Source organism: Syngnathoides biaculeatus, chromosome 8 (assembly GCF_019802595.1).
Source record: "Syngnathoides biaculeatus isolate LvHL_M chromosome 8, ASM1980259v1, whole genome shotgun sequence".
NCBI classification, from domain to species: Eukaryota; Metazoa; Chordata; class Actinopteri; order Syngnathiformes; family Syngnathidae; genus Syngnathoides; species Syngnathoides biaculeatus.
Genome location: NC_084647.1, coordinates 5,084,781 through 5,111,021, shown reverse-complemented (window position 1 = coordinate 5,111,021; position 26,241 = coordinate 5,084,781). Strand labels below are relative to the sequence as shown.

Here is a 26,241-nt window from a genome sequence, read left to right as displayed (position 1 = left end):
CGGGATCATGAACGCTCAATTCCAGAGTTTTGTCAATGACGTGTTCCACCATCTGTTCAATAGTTGTGTCTTGATGACATCTTGATTTTTTTCCTGGATAAAAAGACCCATGTGGGAGATGTTCACACTTTCTCGCAGTTGCTGCTGTTGGGTAAAAGCCTTTATGTAAAGGCAGAGAAATGTGAATTTCATTGTTCGTCTATGTCGTTCCTCGAGTTTGTGTTAGCTGTGGGGGAGATCAGAATGGACCCCAGTAAGATTGAAGGTGTTGCCCACTGGCCAATCCTGGTGGAAGTGCAAAGGTTTCTTGTGTTCGCTAACTTCTACCGCAAGTTTATTAGGGATTTCAACAGGGTAGCTTCACCCTTGCACAACATTACGTCGCTGAACAGATCATTTTCATGGGACCCAGCACGTGAGCTTGCTTTTAAAAAACTATGGACAAAATTCCTCTCAGCCACTATACATGCCATATCTATTCCCAACTATCAGTTTGTGGTCGAGGTTGACACGTCTGATTGATCTGGTTGGGTCGGTGATGGCAAGTTACATCCTTGCACTTTCCTGTCGACAATGCTCACTGTATTTATGTATGTATGTATTTATTTATTTATCATATTTTATGCATTCTGTACTGCTGTAGGCTTGTATTTTTGGTCACATGTTACATATTTGTATCCAGTAAAATACATCCTGTTTCAATGTCCTTTTGGTATGGGTTATTCGAAGATGCATATAAGATGCTACAATAATTGTAAAATATAGCATTTACAGTATTTTTCACAATGATTGTGTATAACTGCTGTTTGACTCTTGAATGCCTGTAGTTAATGGTTTTTCTTTTCTGCGCTGTAGTTGGTTCGCAAGAAATTTGCCCAATTTATTATTGTACTTGAAATTAATGTATCTTGTCTGTTGTCGAACATTTTTTGAAGTTGGTTTCTAAGGGTATCTGCTGGATTAATTGCACATTCTTCTTTAAGATGTTAATTTTTCCCTTCAATTTCATTTTCTAATTTTTGTTCTTGTTTTTTTCTTGTACGAAGAGTGAAGAATGAGTCGACCTCTCATTACAGATTTCACAGTTTCCCATACAAGAGATGGAGCTATAGTTGGGAAGTTGTTGAATTTCCCAAAAATCATCCCAGCTTTCCTCACAAAAGAATCAAAGTCTTCAATGGGAACGTTTTAAAGCACCATGTTGGTGGGGCGTCCCATTTGACTCAATTTTTAGGTTGAAAGCAATTGATGCATGGTCGCTGATGATGATTGGAGGTATTTTGTAGAAAATTATTTGAGCAGCCCAATTGTTTGTTAATTATATTCTCCTTTTGGACATTTTTTTTTGTCCTCCAAATGTCATCAAGTCTAAAGTCATATATGCATTCATTCATTTTCCGAGCCCTTTATGCTCACCAGAGTTGTGAGAGTGCTCGATCCTATCCCAGTTATCAACTGGCAGGATAAACCCTGAACTCGTTGTCAGCCAATCGCAGGCCACATAGATAGAGACAGACAACAGTCGCACTCACAAACACATTTGTCGGCAATTTAGACTCTCCAATTAATGCATGTTTTTAGGAATGTGGGAGGAAACCGGAGTGGCCGGAGAAAACCCATGCAGCCACGGGGAGAGCATGCAAATGCCACACAGGTGGGGCTGGGAATTGAACCCTGATCCTGAGAACTGTGAGGCTAATGCTCTAACCAGTTGCTCCACCGTGCCGCCTGTATTTACAATTTATTTTTATTATTATCCATGAGAGAAATTAAATGTTGATAGATGCAGTGATGAGGATTGAGTGAAGGGTCACTCAATAGAGGGAATACCTCTGCCAAGGTTTAACTATAGAGAAAACATTCTGGTGTCATTTCTTGGGGTCAATTCATTTCTGGAATTACAGAACATTACAGACATTACACATTTGAATACATCTCAAATCAAATCAACAGCCTTCAATGTCATTATATGCTGTGTATACAACGATATAACGAACGCTCTCAACAAGGTGGTTGCACGAATAAAATACAACAAAAATAGAACAATCGGTATGAGGTAAAATAGATCAAATAAATATATATATCAAGGTGCAGTTATTGCTAAAAGAACATTAAATAAATAATAAATGCATAAATAAATAAAGTGCATTTTTTGTATTTCCTCTGTCCAGGCCTTGGCCCCAAATAAAACAAATGAGAAGTGTAGTTGCATAATTTTTCATTACAGTACTGTTATGTTTAGTGGTTTTGATTTCAAGGGGTTGATCGCTCTCAGAAAAAAGCTGTCTTTGAGTCTGCTTGTACGTGTATTGTGGGACCTGTACCAACTGCCAGAGGGGAGCAAGTTAAACAAGAGGTGACCAGGATGGGAAGAGTCCTTAACGATGTAGCGAGTAGCTCTCATGTGGTAGTGTGAGTTGGCAATGGCCTCCAGGGAGGGCAGAGAGCCGCCAATGATCTTCTGGCCATCTTCTTTCGCGATGCAGTAAGGTACTTTACCGTGTCCAATCGTGGTGATACCGCATGTGAAGACACTACAAACCGGTGATGATTTCTATGTTTGCGCACGTAGTGTCATGTGAAAATTGCAGCGGCCATGAAAATTTGTAATTGCTGATAAAAATCTTCTCAAAACATCATAAAATTAAACTTCTAAACAGAATATATGTGCGTGAATGAGAAAGATAGAGGGGGAAGGGTTAGGCTACAGGGAGAAGAGATAGCGAGGGTATTTAGGATCAACAATCCAGAGCAACAGCGAGTGTGGTAAGGAAGTGAAGAAACGGGTCCAAGCAGGTTGGAACAGCTGGCGGAAGGTGTCTGGTGTGTTATGTGACAGAAGAGTCTTTGCTAGGATGAAGGGAAAAGTTTATAAAACAATGGTGAGGCCAGCCATGATGTACAGATTAGAGACGGTGAAGAAACAACAGGAAGCAGAACTGGAGGTAACAGAAATGAAGATGTTGAGGTTCTTGCTCGGAGTGAGCAGGTTGGATAGGATTAGAAATGAGCTGATTAGAGGGACAGATTTCGATGGTTTGGACATGTTCTGAGGCGAGAGTGAGTATATTTGTAGAAGGGTGCTGAGGATGGAGCTGCCAGGAAAAAGAGCGAGAGGAAGACCAAAGAGAAGGTTGATGGATGTGGCGAGGGAAGACATGAGGGCAGTTGAGGTTAGTGAGGAAGATGCAGGAGATAGGCTAAGATGGAAAAAGATGACATGCTGTGGCGACCCCTAACGGGACAAGCCGAAAGGAAAAGAAGAAGAAGAAAACCCAAGTGGGGTAATGCATATGCTCTTCATGTACCCTTGAATTGTATATTGCAATGAGTGAGTAGTCCCACATCCAGTGAAAGAATCCCAAGGGTTTGTGCCTATGGACTCATGCAAGTAAATTCACACCATCGTCCATGCAAAAAGACTGACAGAAATGTCCTTTATTTGCTGTTTCCGCATTGCGCAATCAATGGAGGACAGAAACCAGGATCAGGAGTCCACCCGAGAGCAACCTGCGGACAGGACACCTCCCACGCTGTGGGATTGAGGGCAGTCTGTTGGCACTGTATTGTGTTTGTTTATGTTTGTTAGGAGTATCTTGTTTTGAAGAGAATGATGTAAGACAGAGATTCCCAAACAGTGTCACACATTATATTTCATTATATTATTGTGCCATATTATTGTGCCATGAGAGACCATCAGAACTTTTCAAATTTCAGTCAGTCAGTGAAAAAATCATGGAGGGTGACTTTGACGTAAAACTTGCTCCTTGGCTGTCGAGTCCCTGCGATGGAATCACACTGTGACCTAAACGGTAATGGATCCTCATTTAAGATGCTTAAAAAATACACATTTTTATTGTTTAAATCCATGGTGTATATGTTTTTACATTAATAGAAATTAAAATGTGAATTTGCATTTTGGAGATGGGAAACTCATTAAACTCTTTTACATTATTTTCTTGTGGAAAAAAATGCTTTGGAGGTTGACATATCAGACTTCAAAAAAATGGATTATGTTCCATTTTCCGAGCCAGTTATCCTCATGAGCTGTAGAGCGTTGACCTCATAGTTCTGAGAACCGGGGTTCAAATCTCGGCCCCCGCCTATGATCCCCTGTCAGAGAGGCGACGTTCTGCGTCCCTATAGCCAGGTTCTGTGGCCAGGGATTGGATTGCCAAGGTCTTTGCACCACAGCACACGCTGCACCAGACCCCTAAGGCCCCTTCACAGGTTGTGAGCCCATGGGAAGGGGAACCCACGTTACCCTTTCGGGCTATGGCTGGCCAGGCCCCATTGGGCCTCAATGCATGGCTCTAGAGAGGGTCCCCGGTGACCTGTGTCCAGGCAAGGAAAAACTCAATTTATGTTTATTTTTTTGTCATAGGAGTCTTAGAGCCAGGCTTTATCTGGTCCCTGCCATGGTCCTGCCATTCCAGCCCTGGTGGTGCAGGTCCCCTGCACACCTGCGCCTCATCAGGGATAATTAACCCCAGGATATATAGGACCCAGCGGACCGTCTGGCTTTGCCAGATCATTTCCATCCATGCTTCGTTCCCGCATTTCCTCGTTCCTGATCCTGAACCCCTGTGTACCGACCTCCGCCTGTCCTCCGACCTACCCCGTAAGCTTGATGCTCTTGATACTGCTGCTCACTCTGACTGACTCTCCAGCTTACGATCTTGGAATGAATAAAGATCTTCCTTTAACTGCCTCCCTGTCTGCCGAGTTATGCATTTGGGTCCGCCCTAGTGTTCTGGTTATGCAGTCCCGCACCTAGGACCTCACCTAGCAGGGGCATGAAATCACTTGTGATTTATCTCCTAGGATTATTGGGACACACAAACCCCTTCACCATCACAAGGTGATTGCTTCCAGGAAGGATGTATAGCATTTTAATTAATAATTTTGAAATCAGAATTCAAGGCTTACTTTGTTCAGCCATTGTTCAAATGACTATACAAAGCATCTTGTTAACAAGTGTTATCAAAACGTTTATTTCATACAATCTTTAAGTTTGGTACATTTTTTTTTAGCAAGAATTAAGAATTGTTGATGCATGTCATTCGGTTTTGCAAACCATATAATTATGTGGCTGGCCGTGTCCAGCTCCCGGGCCTTGAGTTTGATATCTGTGCATTGATTAGGATTAGGGAGGGTAAGGATTATACATCCATCAATCCATTTCCGTAGCTGCTTATCCTCACAAGGGTCGCAGGAAATGGTTGAGCCAATCCCAGCTGTCAATGGGCAGGAGGCGGGCTACAACCTGAACTGGTTGCCAGCCAATTGCAGGGCACATTGAGGCAAACAGCCACACTCACAATCACACCTAGAGGCAATTTAGAGTGTCCAGTTAATGTTGCATGTTTTTAGCATTTGGGAAGAAAATGGAGTGCCCAGAGAAAACCAACGCAGGCACGGGGAGAACATGCAAACTCCACACAGGCAGGTCCCAGATTAAACACGAAACCTCAGAACTGTGAGGCCAATGCTTTCCAGATGAACCACCGTGCTGCCGGGTTAGGATTAGTGATATTAAAATGAATACTTCCACACTTAAGTCATATACAGTGCCTTGTGAAAGTATTCGGCCCCCTTGAACTTTTTAACCTTTTGCCACATTTCAGGATTCAAAGATATATATATATATATATATATATATATATATATATATATATATATATTGTCAAGAATCAACAACACGTGGGATACAATCGTGAAGTGGAACGAAATTTATTGGATATTTTATACTTTTTTAACAAATAAAAACCTGAAAAATGGCGCGTGCAATATTATTTGGCCCCTTTGCTTTCAGGGCACAAACTCACTCCAGAAGTTCAGTGATGATCTCTGAATGAGCCAATGTTGACTGATGATGACATATAGAATCCACCTGTGTGTAAACAAGTCTCCATATAAATGCACTTGTTCTGTGATAGTCTCAGGGTTCTGTTTAAAGTGCAGAGGGCATCATGAAGACCAAGGAACATACCGGGCAGCTCCGAGATAGTGTTGTGGAGAGGTTTAAAGCTGGATTTGGACGCAAAAAGATTTCCCAAGCTTTAAACAGCTCAAGGAGCACTGTGCAACCAAACATATTGAAATAGAAGGAGAATCAGACCACTGCAAATCTACCAAGACCCGACCGTCCCTCTAAACTTTCACCTCGAACAAGGGGAAGACTGATCAGATATGCAGCCAAGAGGCCTATGATCACTCTGGATGAACTGCAAAGCTCTACAGCTGAGGTGGGAGAGTCTGTTCATTGGACAACAATCAGTCGTACACTGCACAAATCTGGCCTTTATGGAAGAGTGGCAAGAAGAAAGCCATTTCTCAAAGATATCCATTAGTCTCATTTAAAGTTTGCCACAAGCCACCTGGGAGACACACCAAACATGTGGAAGATGGTGCTCTGGTCAGATGAAACCAAAGTCAAACTTTTTGGCCACAATGCAAAACGATATGTTTGACTTAAAAGCAACAGAGCTCATCATCTTGAACGCATCATCCCCACTGTCAAACATAGTGGTGGCACCCTCAATGTTTGGGCCTGCTTTTCTACAGCAGGGACAGGGAAGATGGTTATAATTGATGTGAAGATGAATGGAGCCCAATATAGGACCATTCTGGAAGAAAACCTGTTGCATTATGCAAAAGACCTGAGACTGGGACGGGGATTTACGTTCCAACAGGACAATGATCCAAAACATAAAGCCAAATCTACAATGGCATAGTTCACAAATAAATGTATCCAGGTCTTAGAATGGCCAAGTCAAAGTCCAGACCTGAATCCAATTGAGAATCTGTGGGCAGAGCTGAAGACTGCTCTTCATAAACGCTCACCATCCAACCTCACTGAGCTTGAGCTGTTTTGCAAGCAAGAATGGGCAAGAATTTCAGTCTCTCGATGTGACATAACCCAAGCCACTTGCAGCTGTAATTGCAGCAAAAGGTAGCGCTACAAAGTATTCATGCAAGGGGGCCGAACAATATTGCACACCCCACTTTTCAGGTTTTTATTTGTTAAAAAAGTTTAAAATATCCAATAAATATCTTTCCACTTCACGATTGTGTCCCACTTGTTGTTGATTCTTGACAAAAAAATGTAGTTTAGATCTTTATGTTTGAAGCCTGAAATGTGGCAAAAAGTGGTAAAGGTATTCATGCAGGGCGAATACTTTCACAAGGCACTGTACTTATTTCCACATCTGGAAGCATTACGCAGAGTTCCATTGAGATACACCAGTTTATCATATTGCAGCACTACGTGTGCTGCAGCCAGTAAAAAATAAAAAACGCAGGGCGTTTCCTGCCCAAAACACAAGTGGGATTCATAGTAACACATCTGCGTAAGAGATATTTGGTAACAGGAATAACAACAATACTCTTCAACTAGATAGCAGAAGATACAATTAAGTTTTGTAGTCACCTATTACCATTCATAAAGGAGCAGAATATCAGCTTTGTCTTCAAGCACCACACGGAGTAGATTGAAGCAAAATCATCATAATTTCAGAATATATACTTGGAGTGACATTTTTGTTTGGTAGTGTACCAAAAAAAATTGTGGATCCTAGAACTGGGTAACTTGGCTCTATAAAGGTCAGAAATCACTCATGTATGATTTGTGATTTTAATGAGGGCATCCGATAGAAAATGGGTGTATAGATGTGCTCTGCTGTATGTGTTCTGGAGCAGTGCAAATGTTTTACTTTAACATAAAATGACAAAAACAGCAGATGAAGTTGCCATCATTTTATTTATTGGTATTTACACTGAAATTAGAATGTGTAAACACCCAAATTTAAATCTAAAAAGCAAACAAATCAACAAAGAATCACACTGATACCTCTATCCTTTTTACTTTTGCAGTCAGTGAAGACAAGAAATTAATGTACTCATTCATTTAAAAAAATAAGTCAAAAACCATTTGATGCAAACAGTGAGTTACTGTATGACACCTTGTCTCCTGATTCATCTTCTTTCCCCTGATCCTCCAGAATTTTATCAAGTAGGTTTGGTGTTTCCAATTCTCCTGGTTGACCTTCATCCAGCACCTCATCATGTTGCTTGGGGTTCGTGAGATCTGAATACTGCACTGGCTCCAGGATCTGGGCCTGAGAATCTATACCTTGGGTGTCTAGCTGAGGAAGTGTGGTGGTCAAAGTCTTGGACAAAGACATATGTACCAGAGGGGACCCTGATAGAGTTGGAGACCCTGGGGTTAACTGAACCCCTGAAAGCATGGTAGATAGGGTGGTGAGGGGCTGGGTCCAGGGGATATAAGCACACCCTAATTCTTGGAGGTCCATCTGAGGAAGGGAGCATGTTGATGTGGCCACAGGGATGGTCTAGAACAACAAAATGAACTCTGTAAGCAGTATCAAGAGTCTCATTCCTCCAATCTCCAAAGCACTGTACTGTATGAAATGGATTACATCCACCGAGAAAGTTCAGATATTAATGACATGGGTTTTTATTGCACATTTTATTATAATCGGGCAAGTATAGTTCCAAGGATCCTCTGATTAAATTTGGTGAAGTTAATTGATTGTCTGCCTAAATATGCAGAATGGATCCACCCATTTGCTATGAGCCTAAACCCTCATCCAGTTCAAGATCACATATAGATAGACAGTACACATTTACTTTCGGTGAAACTACTCCCTACAATGGTTGCTAGTCAATCACAGGGCATGTATAGAGACGCAAATTGCCAAACTCCATACAGAAAGGCTGAAACAGAAATTTCAAACCTGAACCTGTGAGGCATATGTGCTAACCACTGTGCTGGCCAATATGAGTCATTTAAAGAATCCCCAACTACTCACCCCAACGTTTGTGAGCAGCGGCGTCTGCTTGTAGGTAAGCATAGTGTAACTTGGGCACAAAGTTTGCATGTAAACATCAGCTGTCAAAGTGGAGCCAGTTGGGTAGGCCAGAGGTTGAGCACAAGTGACCTGCTCGCTGTAGTCGGGTGAGGACCAGGGAGATCCTGTAGGTTGAAGTCCAGGCCTGGTGATAGGAAGTGGAGCTCTCCATTGTGTCATTTCTCCATCACAAACAGGAGACTTTGTTAGGGAGCAGCTGGCGACATCATTCCCAAAGATACCTGAAACAGTACAACAGTTTAGGATAAACATTTCTGGCAACACTTGCATGCAGGTGTTTGACTGGAAGGCAGATGGTAAAAGTTGTACCTTGTGTGAATGTCGACTGGTTGTTGTGTGTAATCACATCCTGAAGGAACAATAATACAGATTGCAATAAGAAATAGAAACTGAAGCAAATGACTTAAACATCATGAAATTACAGCACAATCACAATTCTTAGTGCTGCCAAACTGTCACAAATAATGACAAATATATTCTGTACAATGCAACTTAAAGCACATACTGCATGATGATTTTTATGAAGTCTAGAATCTGATTCAAATTGAAATCCATTGGGGGTGCCCCGAAAGTGTGGCCATGCTCATGAGAAGCCTTCACAAAATATTACACACTTGGAGTTGTTACATATACCCTAACATGCCATGTCAAGGACTGACTTTATAATTACAGCATAAATTATTTGGAATGGGGCCAACCCCTCCAAATGAATCAACTATTTGGCATTTTCATTGTTTTGGGGGGGTCAATATTTTATTCATATGCCTAAATAATGTCTTTGGCACCATTCTGAAGGTTTGTAGTAATTTGTAGCATAATATCCAGAGCATTTACCCACTTGAATGCCTGATGGGAAAGGATATAAAAAGGCAATGTTTATTTCATCCATAGAAATTTAATTGTGTACAGATTTTTGCAGTAATCACAGTGTTTTATGTTTTTTCCAACAGATTTCTGCCATAATTTGGCAGATTAACGGTTTCTGCTCCAGAAAAGTAGTACTATTTTATAAATAACATTGGTTCACATTGGCTCCAATGTTCACATATTCCGACTTCAATTTTATCAAATGAAGTGCCAAATGCAAAGTGCAAAATTATGAATTTTTGTACAAGTTAAAGCAGGTTTTAGTTGTAAAAGATGTCATGTTTTGGACATTAAGTATCTTAAATAGTTCAATATGTAGACCGCCTGGGAATACTGGGTGCTGTAAGCTTCTCTCCCCAGCTAAAATGCAGAGGGGTTGCGTTAGGAACCCAAAAAATTCATCTGAGAGAACACGCTGTGGAGACCCCTAATGGGACGATCTGAAAGGAAAAGAAGACGAAGAAATAGTTCCAGATGTGTGGACATTGTAGTTTGTAGAAAACCCCGTGTCTCTGTCACAAAAAATTATTCTTACCAATGAATATGTTCCGAATGATCTGGGTGTGTCCGCATATGTGTACGTGTGTTGTTTGTGTGTGGGCGTAATAAAAAAGCAGGGGACAGATCTTTGGCAAAGCTGCAGGTTATTTTGCATAGGGCACTGTGCCCTGTCCTGGAGCCATGCAGCAAATGGTTGTAACTGTCATGGAAAAACACCTGCATTATATAAGGACAAAATTCCCCTGTCCTCAGGAGAAGCTTTTGGCTGCTACAGAGTTTTTCTTTTAGCTCATGTGAATAGCATCTATGATTTGAAATTGTACATCGGGTGTCAATTTTTTTTTTTTTTTTTGCTGCAAGCTACAACATTCATGCAGCAACATTCAGACCAAGCTGACCTTTTGTTTTTAATCAGTGCAATCATCACAAAGCATCAGAACAAGAAAAAAAAAAATCACAATTTTGCCCACCCTCTGAGTTTCAATGAGTAAAAACTCCCAACCCAGCATGCATTATTGAAAGTGCAATCAAGTGACGAAATATCACAGAGAAAAATGTTCAAGAAAATATTGGATGGGAGAAAATGTTTACAGACAAAATAAATAAATAAATAAAATCGACTAACCCAAAACTCTGTTGCAGCATTGTTTCACCTGCATAAACTTTGAATAGACTCATTATGTGTAGCTTCCTTTTGATTTACTTTTCTACAAGAGCTCTAGCAAAGATACAGCTTTTCCAAAGTTAACGACATGATTTTGACTGACCCTGTTTAAGAGGTTTTTTCTTGAGAATATCTTTCTTGTTGTGGGTGTGCTTTAGCACTAGCTAATAGAAAGAAAAGTTTTTTTGTTTTTTTTTCATGAGAGCAGCTATGTTTGCAGCAATGACCAGAAGACAGGACAGATTTGGAAGTGGCATTGTTGAGAATGCTAAGATTCACTTGAGGAGTCACGAAGATGGGCAAATTCAGGAATGAGCTTGTTAAGGAAACAATCCAGACTTCGGCGGTAAGGTAAGCAGGGGGATGCAGTAAATTTACCAGTAGAAGGATGCTGGAAATGTAACCAGTTTTGTAGGAGGGAAAGAGTAAGACTAAGAGGGGATTTATGGATGAGATCAGGCAAGATTTATAAATACCTGAGGTCAGAGCAGAAGATCCAGATGACAGACAGAAATAGAAGAGGATTCTAGAATTTTGGTGACCTTTTTCTTTTTTAGCTCTCTTGGAGCATGTCATGAGCCAGTGGCACGAGGGCGGACACAAATGCAGGACTCACAGATAAAGGCATAATCTTCGGAGTGGTTTTATTCCCAACTATGGTCATACACAGTTTAAGCAGTCCAAGAAAGCAGAGACACAAAAACGTTAGGCTAGAGGCGAGGTCCAAAAACATGAAACGAGGTCCGATAGCTATGAGGCAAAACTTGGAAACATGAACAAATACGTGACTTGACTATGGGAGCACAGGCTCGCTGTGACAAAGGGTTGCTCTACACTAAACTTGCAACTTACGTACAGTAACGGAGTAACTCAGGATGCGGTGAAGCACACGCAACGAACTGGCCCATGCCGGTGACACATTCATCACTTAAGTACTTGGTCAATTAGAGTCCCGAATGCAACACAGCTGTGCCAGCTGTCAGAGGTGGCACCACCCAGAGCAGTGGCTTGGCCGCACTCCTCACAGGAAGCACCGCCCACAGCAGTGGCCAGGCCATGCCCATGACAGGAGCCGTCCATATGATTCCAACCAGTTCAAAAGAAATGTCAAACACACTTGCAAAAATGAAGCTAACAAATTGTAAATTAATACTTTTGATTCAGTGTCAGAAAAAAAACGAGCATTTTTTTTTATTTGGTTACATTGTTATGTTGTAATTACCAGGTAATACCAGTCTCTTGGGGTTGTTATATTCGTCACAAATTTGTAGCCAGTTCATGTGAATATCATTTATACTGTGCAAATGAAACCGAACAAGTTCACGAATTACATGTCTCTGTAATGTATATATCAGTAAGGGTCATCTACGTGCTAGTATCATGCACTTACCCCGGTATCTGGTGCTGTCTTGGTGCTCAACATCTCTTGACTTCTTTTCCTTCGCAGCAGCTCTTTAACTGGATCTTTGACTCGAACACCCTGGTATGGTCTGGATCTGTTCAGAGAAGCTGGGTGGGCTAGAAATGTCATAAAATGAGAAATTGATGCTACTTCCTTTCCATTTTGTGAAGAAATCATATATGAATATTTTCTGGCCAAACTGATGATACACTTGCGGGACTACAGGACCTAAAATTATGACCCGTTTAGAAGCGATTCAAAACAGCTCTCCAAATGATAAACAATTGTAACTCCATAAAATCGACTCCAATATTACAATTATTGGATAAAAACAACTGTCGGAACTGAACAGTACTGTATGTCCAAAAATGATTTCCTTTTGTTTCTTGAACTGTCGTGGACCAAGTCTGTTTGAGTTCAAGAATTGTTGTTTACTTGCGGTAATTCCGAAAGATGTGCCTCCGGAGAGGTCATGTTGAATTTGTGGCATTGATCTGGCGGCCATGTCATGCTGGTTATTTCTATTGTCTATTGTGGCATAGAGCAAAGCAGAGACCGCAAGAGAGAGAACTTCCTCCAATTCAACCACAACATAAAAACATTCACAGCCAGCGCTGCAACTCAGGTTTTAACCAGAACAAAGAGCTCAGTCCGTGTTACTCCAGTTCACAAGTCATTAAAACCTGCTCCAAGTAAGATTGAGAGCAGACTTCAGAGTTCTGTTACTGCTCTATGAATCACTAAATGGCTTTGGTGATGACGATACGAAATAAATGCAAGTGGAATACAAACCCAGAAGGGCTCTGAAATCTACGGACTGAAGTCAAATAGTGGAGCACAGAGTCCAAAGCAAACATGGTGAAGTAAAGTCAGTTTTTAAATCCTGGTGAAAACACTTTTTTGCCTTCTTCATCTTTCTCATACTCAGGTTTATTTTAGAGAATTTCTGGTTTTAAATTCATCCATCCATCTATATTCTGAGCCACTTATCCTGACGAGAGTCGCAGGAGTGCTGGAGCCTATCCCAACTGCTATGAGGCAGGAGGTAGGGTACACCCTGTACTGGTTGCCATCCAATCGCAGGGCACATTGAGGCAGACAACAGTCGCAGTCACAATCACACTTCAAGGGCAGTTTAGAGTCCCCAATTGATGCATATTTTAGGGAGGTGGAAGGAAACCTTAATGCCCGGAGAAAGCCCATACAGGCACGGAGAGAACATGCAAACTTCTCACAGGCAGGGCGGGGATTGAACCCCAGTCATCAGAACTGTGAGGGCTACGCTCTACAGCTGTTCCACCATTCTGCCCTGCTTTTAAATGATCCATCCATCCATTTTCTTACCCAGTCATCCTCACAAGGGTTGCAGGGAGTGCTGGAGCCCAACCCAGCTGTCAACGGGCAAGTGGCGAGGTAGACCCTCCATTGGTTGCCAACCATTCGCACGCTACATAGAAAAGTACAACCATTCGCACTCACATTCATAACTACGGGCAATTTAGAATCTTCAATAAATGCATGGTTTTGGCCGCCTAAGTATTTCCCCATTTCCTGCTATTTTTCTGAGTTTAAAATTTCAATAAGCTGTTCGTTTCTTTTTTTTCAAAGCACATTGAGATATGGCTGGCGTCACCACTGTTTTATAGACCTGACCCTTAATGCTACCAGAGACTCTCCTGTCACATAGAACACCAGACACCTTCATGCAACTGTTCCACCCCAGTTCCTTACCACACTCACCATTACACTGGCTTCCAATGAGTTTTAGAATAGGTAAGAATTCTTCTACTGGTCTATAAATCACTCAATATTTTACATTAAAAGAAATGTTAATGGAATCCAAATCCCGTAGGGCTCTGAGATCAACAGACTCAGGTCTAATAATAGAGTGCAGACTCTGAAGCAAGTATGATGAAACAGCATTTACCTATCATGTTGAAAAAAAATGGAATAAATTGCCAAGAAAGGTGACGTCAACCCCAAGAGTATTTTCATATCCAGATTAAAAACTGGTTTTCTCATGAGTTTTAGACTACTTCCACTTTTCAGTAATATTTCTTGCACATAAAGCTGTTTTAATTGTACTTTTTCAAGTGGTTTTATTAATGTATTTGAATCCTTTTAATCCTGTAAAGTGCACTGAGTTACCGAGTGTATGAAACGTGCTATACAAATAAATTTGCTATACAAATAACTTTGCTTTGTTTGCTTTGCTTTAATGCTATCTTTAGGGAGTTCAGTGAGAGGACCTTTGCAATATTTACAGTGAAGAAAATAAGTATTTGAAAGCCGTGCTACATTATTGCAAGTTTCCCACTTAGAAATCATGGAGGGGTCTGAAATTTTGATCGTAGGCATATGTCCCCTGTGAGAGAAATAATCTAAACAGAAAAATCCAGAAATCACAATGTAGGATTTTTTAACGATTTATTTGTGTGATACAGCTACAAATAAATATTTGAACACCTATCTATCAGCTAGAATTCTGACCCTCAAAGACCTGTTAGTCAGCCTTTAAAAATCCCCCTCCACTACATGTGTTTCTTTCGGCTTGTCCCTTTCGGGGTCGCCACAGGATATCATCTCAGATGAACGCATATATAGGTTTGGGACAATTTTTACGCTGGATGCCCTTCCTGACGCAAACCTTTTCAGGGAGTGGAGGCCCCAATGGGATACGAACCCACAACCACTGGTTTACCAAACCAGTGCTCTAACCACTAAGCTACTCCACTCCATGTAGTATCCTGAATTAGATGCACCTGTATGAAGTCGTTAGCTGCATAAAGACACCTGTCCACCCCATACAATTAGTAAGACTCAAATTTGTCACATGGCCAAGACCAAAGAGCTCTCCAAAGACACCAGAGACAAAATTGTACAACTCCACACGGCTGGAAAGGGCTCTGGAGAAATTGCCAAGCAGCTTCGTGAAAAAAAGGTCCACTGTTGGAGCAATCATTAGAAAATGGAAGAAGCTAAACATAAAGGTCAGTCTCAATCGGAGTGGAGCCCCATGCAAGAGATCACCTCGTGGGATCTCAATCAATCTTAGAAAGGTGAGGAATCAGCCCAGGACTACAAGACAGGACTTGGTCAATGATCTGAAAAGAGCTGGGACCACCATTTCCAAGGTGACTGTAGGTCATACACGAAAACGTCATGGTTTGAAATCATGCATGGCACGGAAGGTTCCCCTCCTTAAAGCAGCACATGTCAAGGCCCGTCTTAAGTTTGCCAATGACCATTTTGATGATACAGAGGAGTCACAACTTTTGTGGTCAGATGACACCAAAATGGAACAATTTGGTCATAATTCCACTAACCGTGTTTGGAGGAAAATGATTGATGAGTTCCATCCCAAGAATACCATCCCTACTGTGAAGCATGGGAGTGGTAGCATCATGGTTTGGGGGTGTTTTCTGCACAGGGGACAGGATGACTGCACTGTGTTAAGGAGAGTATGTCCGCGGCCATGTATTGTGAGAGTTTGGGGAAAAACCTCTTTCCTTCAGTCAGAGCAGTGAAGATGGGTCGTGGCTTGATCTTTCAACATGACAAAGACCCAAAGCACACAGCCAGGAAAACCATGTCGTGGCTCCGTAAAAAGCATATAAAGGTTCCGGCATGGCCTAACTAGTCTCCAGACCTAAACCCAAGAGAAAATCTTTGGAGGGAGCTGAAACGCCGTGTTTCTCAGGGACACCCCAGAAACCTGTCTGATCTGCGCTGAGAGTGTGCGACAAGTGCATTAGGAACATTGCCCATGACTCCTCTGTATCATCCAAATGGTCATTGGCAAACTTAAGATGGGCCTTGACATGTGCTGGTTTAAGCAGGGGAACCTTCCGTGCCATGCATGATGTGGAGTTGTACAATTTTGTCTCTGATGTCTTTGGACAGCTCTTTGGTCTTGGCCATGTTACAAGTTTTGTCAGGAACCTCCAGTGCGGGGCTGGTCCCCAGATGTAGGACTCCAAGACGAGGACATGATCTCAGGCGTAGTTTTATTCAAGCAGAAGTGGCACAAAAAAACAGTGATGAGGATAGCTCAACACTACCCTATTTACAGTGGTGAGATTCCTACTGTCAGTGAATCCAACTCACAAACTCAGCGCAAAACCCACAACGACCTGGCGAATGCCAGTGACCAAAACTCCAACTTAAATACACCATCTAATTACAATCCCAATGTGAAACAGCCTGGATGCCAAGCAGCAGTTTCACCACGGGGTGATCCGGGTGGACGTCCCCTACGAGGAACCCAACGGCAAAGCAGGAACCAGGCGGGAGCATGCGACTGCTCCGAACGAAGACCTCCCAGGATGTGGTAATGAGGCGACCGTGGATTGGTCGCCGCCGAGGCTAGGTCGTGAGGGGACCTCTCCTCCCCGATGACAGCTGCGATTGACTAGAGCACTCACGTGATGTTTTTTTCTTTGAAATAATTATGACTTCATCCAAAAGCACTGGTACCAGAACCCATACTATAAATTGAGGTGAGCTTGACAATATCTATTTGAACCTTCTCAACTTCACACAACACCTTGGGCCTCTTCCTTGCCAGTGAGGTCACATTCCACATCCCTAAGAGTCAGATGGAGCCTATTCCAGCTACCTTCGGGCAGGAGACGTGCTCCACACTGAACTGGTTGCCAGCCGATCGCAGGACACATCGAAACAACATACCACTTGCCCACACCTTCCCACCGAGGGGGCAATTTAGGGTTTTCAATTAATGCATGTTTTTGGGATGTGGGAAGAAACTGCATTGCCCGGAGATACAGGGAGAACACACAAACTCCCCACAGGCATTTTCAACCCATGTCATCAGAACTGCAATGCAGACGCTATAACCACTCATCTTCCAAGCTGCCTCATCTGATCAGATAAACGATAAATTAAAAAGACCTACAACCCAATTGAAAATTCCACCACTTTTGTCTGTGGGTGGGCTGCAGCCTAACTGAACTGACAAAGTAAAATACTTGTATGTTTGCCTATGAATAATGAAACGAGAATTACGTAAATTTTACATGTATTAAATACCAAATGGATACCAACTAGAATGCATTTACACTTACAATTAAGACAAAAATAATCATATGCTTATGCTTATATTGTAAGATAATTTTCTCCAGAAATACCTGAGACAGTACTGTATATTGTATTTATTTTATCATGTTCTCAAGTGACTTTTCTTCATAAAATACATTGTCATATTCATGAAACCAAGTATTAAGGTCAAATTCACCTTTTCTTTCTTTTGATCAATCAATTGATGGTTAGGTGTAGTTCTTTCTAACATGCTTTAGAAAAATGAATAATACAGCTTTCTTTCAAAGTAAATAAAAATTGGCTCCTGTTAATTTTACCTGTGTGACACTTGATATCAGGAACTCTCTCCTTGTCACTACTGCTGTGACTGACCTTTAAGCGCAAGAGGGTGTTTGCAGCTCTCACACTGACCTACTTGACGGGGCAAGTGTCTGCAGTGCCACTCGGTCTATGCATCTTTTTAACCTCAATTGTAAGGCTGAGGTGGTGCTTACTCAATCTTCCCTTTGATCTTATCACCGCCTGATAGGTGACTGATAACATTCTACACGTCAGACTTTAAAAGTTGCCGTGTCCACAAATGGACCCACAGCTGAACGAGAGCTTACAATTGAAGTTTCAGTTGCTTTTCTTCTCGATTATGTAGTTCAATGTGAACATCCACTTGCTTGCCAAGCTGCGGGCAAAATTGAAACAAATGTGGTGTCCAAAAAGTATTAAAGTGATTAGGGGTTGATTCAATGTCTTCAGTTTTTCAATATGATCTTCCATCCATCCATCCATCCATCCATCCATCCATCCATCCATCCATTTTCTGGGCTGTGTGTTCTCACAAGGGTCGCGGGACTGCTGGAGCGAATCCCAGCTGTCAACAGGCAGGTGGAAGGGTACGCCCCGAACTGGTTCGTAGCCAATTGCAGGGCACATGTAGACAAACAGCCGCACTCACCATCACACCTAGGGGCAATTTAGAGCCTCGGATTAATGCATGTTTTTGGGATGTGGGAGGAAACTGGAGTGCCTGGAGAAAACCCACGCAGGAACAGGGAGAACATGCAAACTCCAGACAGGCAGGGGTGGGATTGAACCTGGGTCTTCAGAACTGTGAGGCCAAGGCTTTACAGCTGTCCCACCATGCCATGTCAATATACTAATCATTAAATCAGAACATTTTCCCATTGTTATTACAAGTCATTTTTTTCCCCAAGAACGGCTGACAGTGTCATGGTTCACTTGCTTGACTTCCGTGCAGGCAGTGTGGGTTTAGTTCCGACTCAGTGACAGTAGGAATGGTTGTCTGCCTCTATATGAGGTCTGTGATTGACTGCTGACCTGTTCAGGCTAAAATTTGGCTTTTGCCTGACAGCAACTGTGATCCACTAGTCCCTGTGTGTGAGCAGAATAAATGGTATAAAACAAAAAACAGATGGATGGAAAATCTTCACTGATGTTTTATGCACAATTGATCAGACATTTTGTGGACTATTCCCAAAGTCAAATTTTCTAAATCAGCTAGTGAAAAGTAAAATGCCTGGTGATGCAGAACTGATAACATCAGTAACGAGTGAATGGAATGCACTGTAAACAGATACTTGGTATTTGTACTTCTCACATCCAAAGACTCATAGACACAAAGAAGAATTAATATTATCGTTTTTGGGTAGGTTTTCAAAATGAACTTCTGAAACTCAGTCTATGAATGGCTTGAATCCCGTTGAGTTGTACTGTGCTTTTTGCAATTTGTATATTTCTACAGCTCAGCTTCAAAATTGAAAAGCTACACCAGTCAATGCATATATTTTATCTCGTAATTAAACAATTTACTTCTAATTCTCAAACTCCTAAAAATGAATAGAAGGGATATAAATCACATGGATAAATGAACAGGGACATGCTTGATTCAAAAGAGGAAGCTCCACAGGTGCACAGTAGTTAACAAAGAAAGATTACAATCCAGTTTTAATGTGGAAAATGTCACAAGCGATTTCATTTCAAGAGGATCCCCTCAAACACAAACTGGTTTGGATGCATTAAATTATCAAATGATATTAGTGTAATAGTGACTAGTGAATAGTGAATCCCGCTAAATCATAATATGCTTTTTGCAATTTGTATATTTCTATGGTTCATCTTCAAAACTGAAAAGCTACACAAGTAAATGCAGATATTTTATCTCGTGATGAAACAATTTACTTCTAATTCTCAAACTCCTAAAAATGAATAGAAACATCCCCAAAGGGATATAAATCACGAGGATAAATGAACAGGGACATGCTTGATTCAAAAGAGGAAGCTCCACAGGTGCACAGTAGTTAACAAAGAAAGATTACAATCCAGTTTTAATGTGGCAAAATTTCACAAGCGATTTCATTTCAAGAGAATCCCCTCAAACACAAACTGGTTTGGATGCATTAAATTATCATTAGTGTAATAGTGACTGCAGCCATTAAAAGTGCTTTAACATCTCCAAAGTCAAAATAACCAACAGACTAAATCAATCAATTCTGATAAAATTATAATTAAAGTGAGTAAAACAATGATCAATAAAGTTAAAAATAAAGCTGTCAATATTTTGTATTAGTTATTGATAATGTTTTGTCAAAATACAGTGCAGCCTTGTGAATGTGAGAACAATCTGATGTCCAATTGAGGAACCTTTAGTGTTGCAGTCCTTGTCTCATGTTCAGGACAGACAAATAAATAGGTACAAATCAATCGCATCAATTGTCATGTTGCCACCAAACAAAACAATAATATAAAACTGAAACTTATATGTAGTATATTCCATATCATATTACGAAACGCATGCAAATTAATGAATAATACTTACATTTGTCCAAATGCATACTGCTGATGTTGATCGGCAGAGAAAGAAAATCAACGTGGCGTGCCGGCGAATGTGGTTTTTAACAACTCAAAGCAGGCTAACAATTCCCCTGGGATGTTGCAATTTTGAGAACAAGTCGTGAATCTACTTTTAGCTTCTGATGGCAGTCTGTGCAATCAAGACTCTTTTCAACAGACATACAATTCATTTCAAGATACACTAAAATGAACTAAATGATAAATCCAGCCAGGTTTAATGCTAGAGAATGTATATACTGTATACGTAGTGGTACACACGCCTGACACCCGACTTTAGTCCGGGCAGCGTGGGATCGATTTCCACTCATTGACTGTGTTGGCATGTGCCCTGCGGCTAACTGGTAACCAGTTCTGGATGTAGTCTGTCTTTTGCCCGATGATAGCTGGGATAGGATCCAGCACTCCCGTGACCCTTCTGTGGATAAGCAGCTTGGAAAATGGATGGATGAATTTATAGATACTAAATTGACCAAAATTGTGCATGAATCCACTAAATGCACCAACATTTCATCATCAAAGCCTTATGCCTCCACAAAGTTTGAGGAATATGAGTAACTAGTTGTAGCGAGACAAGTACTTCTATTGTTTCAATGTTCACTTCAGGAATCAAAATGAGGCTGCTTAATATTAGCTGTGCCCCTTAGTTCTTCATTTTAACTTAAGACATTGTCGACTGTGAGGGGCATTGCCAAGCCACTGCCCAGGGATGAGCTGCCTCTGGCAGCGGTCCCACATCTGCCCCGTATGGACACAAATTAGACCAGGCATTTAACCCTTGACTTTGTCTTTTGCATCGGCCAGTTCGCTGTGTTTATGTGTGTGTGATACTGCATCATCGTGGGTGAGTACACACGTGTCTTGTAGTGCTTCCCCTCGTTACAACGTTCCTGTGCCACGATTGTCAAGTCACGTTTTTGTTCAAGTTTTCAAGTTTTGCCTCGGAGTCATCGGACCCCGTTTCATGTTTTTGGACCTTGCCTGTAGCCTCTTTGTGCCTCTGCTATCCAAGCTTTGCCTGGTGTTTCTGACCTTGTTTTAGGATTATAGGACTTACTCTTTTTGCCACGCGTTTTTGTGCTTCCGCCTTTTCGGACTCCTTAGCCATGTACAACCTCTGTCTGAAATAAAAACACCCTCAAAATCAACACCTTACCTTGGAGTCCTGCATTTGGGTCCTGTCCCTCGCTGTGCGTCCATGACAGTAGACAATTCTTTCTTTCCAAGTTAATGGCTAACTTTTGTTCCAGTTACTTTTGATATCAACAGTTGTATACATTTGTCCATTTTTCTGATTTAAAATTTCCTTCACAACAACATTTCAACATATTTCAAGCTTAATGCTTCACATCTACTTTGGCTCGAATGAATGCTTCCTCATACTGGAATCACTTTGACCGCTCCTAAGTTTGGGTTACCGAATTTTACAGACTATACGCCGCTTCGTAATACAAGTCACACCAGTCATAAAATCCATAGAAAAGTAGAAAAAAACATATATAAGTCACACTAGAGTATAAATCGCATTTTTGGGGGGATATTTATTTGATAAAATCAAAACCAAGAACAGCCATGTCATTTAAAATTTAAGTGATGAACAATTTAAAATAAAAATAGAATAGAGGCAAATACAGGCTGAACGATATGCTTATGTTACATGACACAACTGAGAACATGCCTGGTATGTTAACATAACTTATTAAGAGTTATTCCGATAACTATCGCATAAATAACATACAGGTAGTTTTTCCAAAACCATCCGTGTCACTCCAAATACCTGGTGACTAAAATCCAATGAAATCTTCGTCCTCGGTGTCACTTCCAAACAACTCAGCCAACTCCAGAATAAAAGACATGCCTATGTCGGCAAGAACCGTTCACCATTGCACCATCATGATGGCAAATCATACCGGATTACGTTCACGATAAACAGACGGAAGTCTCAAAGGCTGCATGAAGCTTAATCTACGTATGACAAGTTGCATTCATACCAAGAAGTACAATGTTATTTAAAATAATCTGCAGAATATGATTTTCTTTTCAATGGCATTTTTGTTCAGTCCTTCTCAGTTGTTATAAATTACAGATACACGGGCCTAGAGCGCCCACTTACGGTTGTCAGTGTGAAAATAACCGATATGTGACTCAAAAAATGGATGGATGGATGGATGAATGGATGTAATAATGTGTTAATAATTTCACATATAAATCGCTCTGGAGAATAAGTCACACCCCCCGGCCAAACTATGAAAAAAAACCTGCGATTTATAGTCTGAAAAATACGGTACATTTCTTAATTCCCCCTAAATCAGAATCCCAGTTCTTGTAGAGACAGTGTGGGGAAAGTCCCTTTAAAAGCAATATCCATAAAGGCGTACTGAGTTGGGTGAAGAAAAATTTGAGTGGGCCACATTGAGTCCTGAGCGCAAAAACACAAAACACTTGGATGAACTGAAACATATCCCACAACCCCAAACATGTGTGGTGGGTTGATTGAAGACTCTGAATTGCCTGTTAATGGTTGTTTGTTTAAATGTGCCTGGCGATTGCCTGGGAACTGGTTGAGGGAGGACCCCGCCTCCCGCCTGAAAGATAGCTGGGATAGACTTCTGCACACCCAGGTGAAGATAAGCAGTGCGGAAGATGACTGAATGAATAATATGTTCCTTGGTGTGCCAATAGAGAGGAGCCAATATGAGAGGGACTCGGGGCCTCAAGTGTGATATATCTCTTATATTACTATCAGGACTGTCATGTTTGAGCATGTCAATAAGTAATTTGCTCTGTTTGATTGGGGTCGGCAACCCAACATGTCGAAAGAGCCATACTGGACCAAAAATCCCCAAAACAAATCTGTCTGGAGCCACAAAAAAAAAAAAAAAAGCTTTATACAAGCCTTATGATGAATGCAATACATGCTGGATTTAGATATCGCACACTATCCAAATGATATAATGAACCTTCCATCTGTCCGTCGGTCCATCCATCCATCCATCCATCATTCCATCAAAGCCTCATTGCCTCACAAGGGTCACGGGAGAGCCGGGGCCTATCCCAGCTAGCTTCGGGCGAAAGGTGGACTTCAACCTAAACTGGGCAACAGTCAGCCGCAGGACGGGATATCAACACCATCACTAAGCAGGCATGAATCCCACGCTTCCCGCACCAAAGTAAGCCGTGTGTATCACTACTCCAACATAATGAACATTCATTATTCATTGTTTATTTTTCCTGCACCGCATCCTGGAGAGAATTATGAAACATGTGACAATTCTGCTGCGCTTTGACTTCCAGTATTGATGAGTTATGTTTTGTTGCATTGATATAATTTTAGATATGATAATAAAGACCCCTCCTAGAGCTGTCACCTTGTCGTGATGGAAGAAGGGTTTGTGTGTCTGGATTATCCTAGGAGCTAAGTTTTCTGGGGCTTCACGCCCCTGGTAGGGTCATCCATGGCAAAAAGGTCCTAGGTGAGGGGCCAGACAAAGTACAACTCTAAAACATCTACGACAAGTGAAAATGTTGGATCTTGGTTTCCCTTGCCCGGACGCGGGTCACTGAGGGCCTCCCTCTGGAGCCATACCTGGAGGTAGAACTCGAAGGTAAGTGCCTGAGGGTCGGGCCTGCACCCATGGGGCTCGATTGGGCAGAGCCCGAAACAGTAATATGGGTCCCCCTTCCCATGGGCTCACCAACTGTGAGAGGGGCCATAGGGGTTGGGTGCGATATGAGCTGGACGGTTTCCCAAGCCGGGGACTTTGGCAATTCGATCCCTGGCTACAGAAACTAGCTCTAGGGACATGGAAGGTCACCTCTTTGGCAGGGAAGGGGCCTGAGTTAGTGCGTGAGGTCGAGAGGTTCCATTTAGATAAAGTCGGACTCGCCTCTATACCCTCTTGGGCTCTGTTACCACTCCTCTTGAGAGGGGTTGGACTCTGTTCCACTCTGGAGTTGCCCACGGTGATAGACGCCAAGCAGGTGTCGTTATACTCATTGACTCCGGCTCGGGGCCTGTACGTTGGGGTTTACTCCGGGGGATAAGAGGGTAGCCTCCCTCAGCCTTCAGGTAGGGTACGGGCCCGGATTGCTGTTTGTGCTTATGCGTTATACGTTCCTGCTGCTGGTGATCTCATGCAATCCATGGCCATAGAGTGGCAGTGGCCCATCTCTGCTTGGTGTAACCATAATAACTAGCGCTAAGCAGAGGAAAATACACTCCAATTTTCCTTCAGTAGAGGCAAGGGAAATCTAAAATGAATGAATGAACCCGTTTTCAATTCTCATTCCTACCACCTTGTCAAGTGCACTTTAGTGCAGAAACCCTGTCTTATGTCTCTGGCCCCTTTTGTTTGCATTAATGTAACATGTGTTTGCATCACAAATGAAGTGGGACATGCAACGTGTTACAGAGCTTTTTAAACATAGACTTACAACTTCTCTTTTCTCATGTGTATTTTTTGGGACCTAGAACAAGTATAAGTGGGATTTAGGAATGAGCCAAAATGTTATAATGTAAATATTACCTAAGTCAGCAAGTTCTCATCCTGATTTCCTTTGGCTTCCATTTCTGTTTACATCTTGCCTTCCTGCCCTTTTGGACTACTTTTCATGCAATCATTGGTCATTGCAGTCATCCATTATACGACAAAGGGAAGATTACGATCCTTTCTAGTTTATGTGTTAGCAATAACAGATACGCACAGGGCAAGTTAGGGCCAAATACAGATAAGAAATAAATGGGGGAAGAGTCATGGTTAGGATCTGATTGTCTTGTGTCTTCTTAGTCTTGAAGGACCTTTGTTTATTAAAGATAAACGTCAAACGTCACACTAGGATTCTTTTGCATATTAACCTGTTGCACATCCTCAACTCAATTTATATAGTCTCCATGATGTGCTATTTTTGTGTTTTGAAAAAATGTATCTAAACAGAAATGACAAAATACTCAGCAGTCCAAATGTTGGTCAAAACAGCTGCAGAAATCTGAAATCGAACTTGTCGCTTTACTTTTTTTTCTGGGCCTGAAAGCACTCTATGTGACAGCAAAGAGGGGAAACACCTGCATGAACTTCAGGGTTCACTGGCCCGAAATGCAAAACAAGAAGTATATATAGAAATAAGAAATAACAGCCACAAACAAATATTGTATTGCAACTTCTATAATACAGTTACAATGAAAAATAAAAGACTGAAAGGCAAACATTAAAAGTATCTGAAATTATCATGCCTAAAATGCCAAAAACGTATCAGGTGCTACTCTGTGTTAAGAGGGTTTTACCCTGCAAATTTGAGATACAGATGTGACACAGTTAATCAGAAATGACTTCTTTTCTGCTGGATTTTGCTGTCTGTGTGTTTCGCCTGCGTAAAGTCTTTTTGATAATAATTTGCATTTGAGACTGCTCAAAAGGGCTCTGGCCCATTCAGCACAACATCAAAAGAGATTGGGAAGCTTTTGGGGATTTAGGTGATGAAAAAAAAACATGTGGCCAATTTTAAGAAAGCGCAAAGACCAGAAGCATTTACCTTTCAGGTAAGAAGTATTTCTTTTTTTATTCCAAAAACACACCCATAAACACATCCTGGGAAGAAGCTGTATACAGTATGTACGATATTTATAAAATGTGTTTCTCCAACCAAACTATTCATGTCGCTTAAACCCAGTAATATAATATGCTCCGCTTGACACTCCCAATAAGTTTATATTTTTGGAAGATCCTATTCAAGCGCAGACAAACACACACACGCGCGCGCACACACACACACACCACACACACACACACACAACACACACACACACACACCACACACACACACACATTCAACAGTAGATTAGTTTATCATATCATCTGTAACAGGAGTTGCAATAGTTGGGGACCGATTTTTTTAACCATTAAAATAAACAGAAATAGAATTGATCTGCTCCATCCCCAGAAACAATTTACCGTTGGGTGCAGTCGGCATGGACGCTTGGGAAGGAGTGACCAGCA

The 26,241-nt window shown here is 41.5% G+C and overlaps 1 protein-coding gene across 1 annotated transcript; it reads right to left on the bottom strand.

The window, feature by feature from the left end:
* Positions 1-7,743: 7,743 nt before the first annotated feature.
* LOC133505006 (POU domain class 2-associating factor 1) lies at positions 7,744-20,412 on the bottom strand. Its single transcript, XM_061827797.1, has 5 exons — positions 20,217-20,412; positions 12,317-12,444; positions 9,204-9,243; positions 8,835-9,115; positions 7,744-8,354 (listed from the first exon to the last, which is right to left on the bottom strand). Exons 1-5 carry the CDS (start codon positions 20,230-20,232, stop codon positions 7,923-7,925), a joined length of 897 nt encoding a protein of 298 aa, XP_061683781.1. The 5' UTR covers positions 20,233-20,412; the 3' UTR covers positions 7,744-7,922.
* Between the last annotated feature and the right edge of the window lie 5,829 nt (positions 20,413-26,241).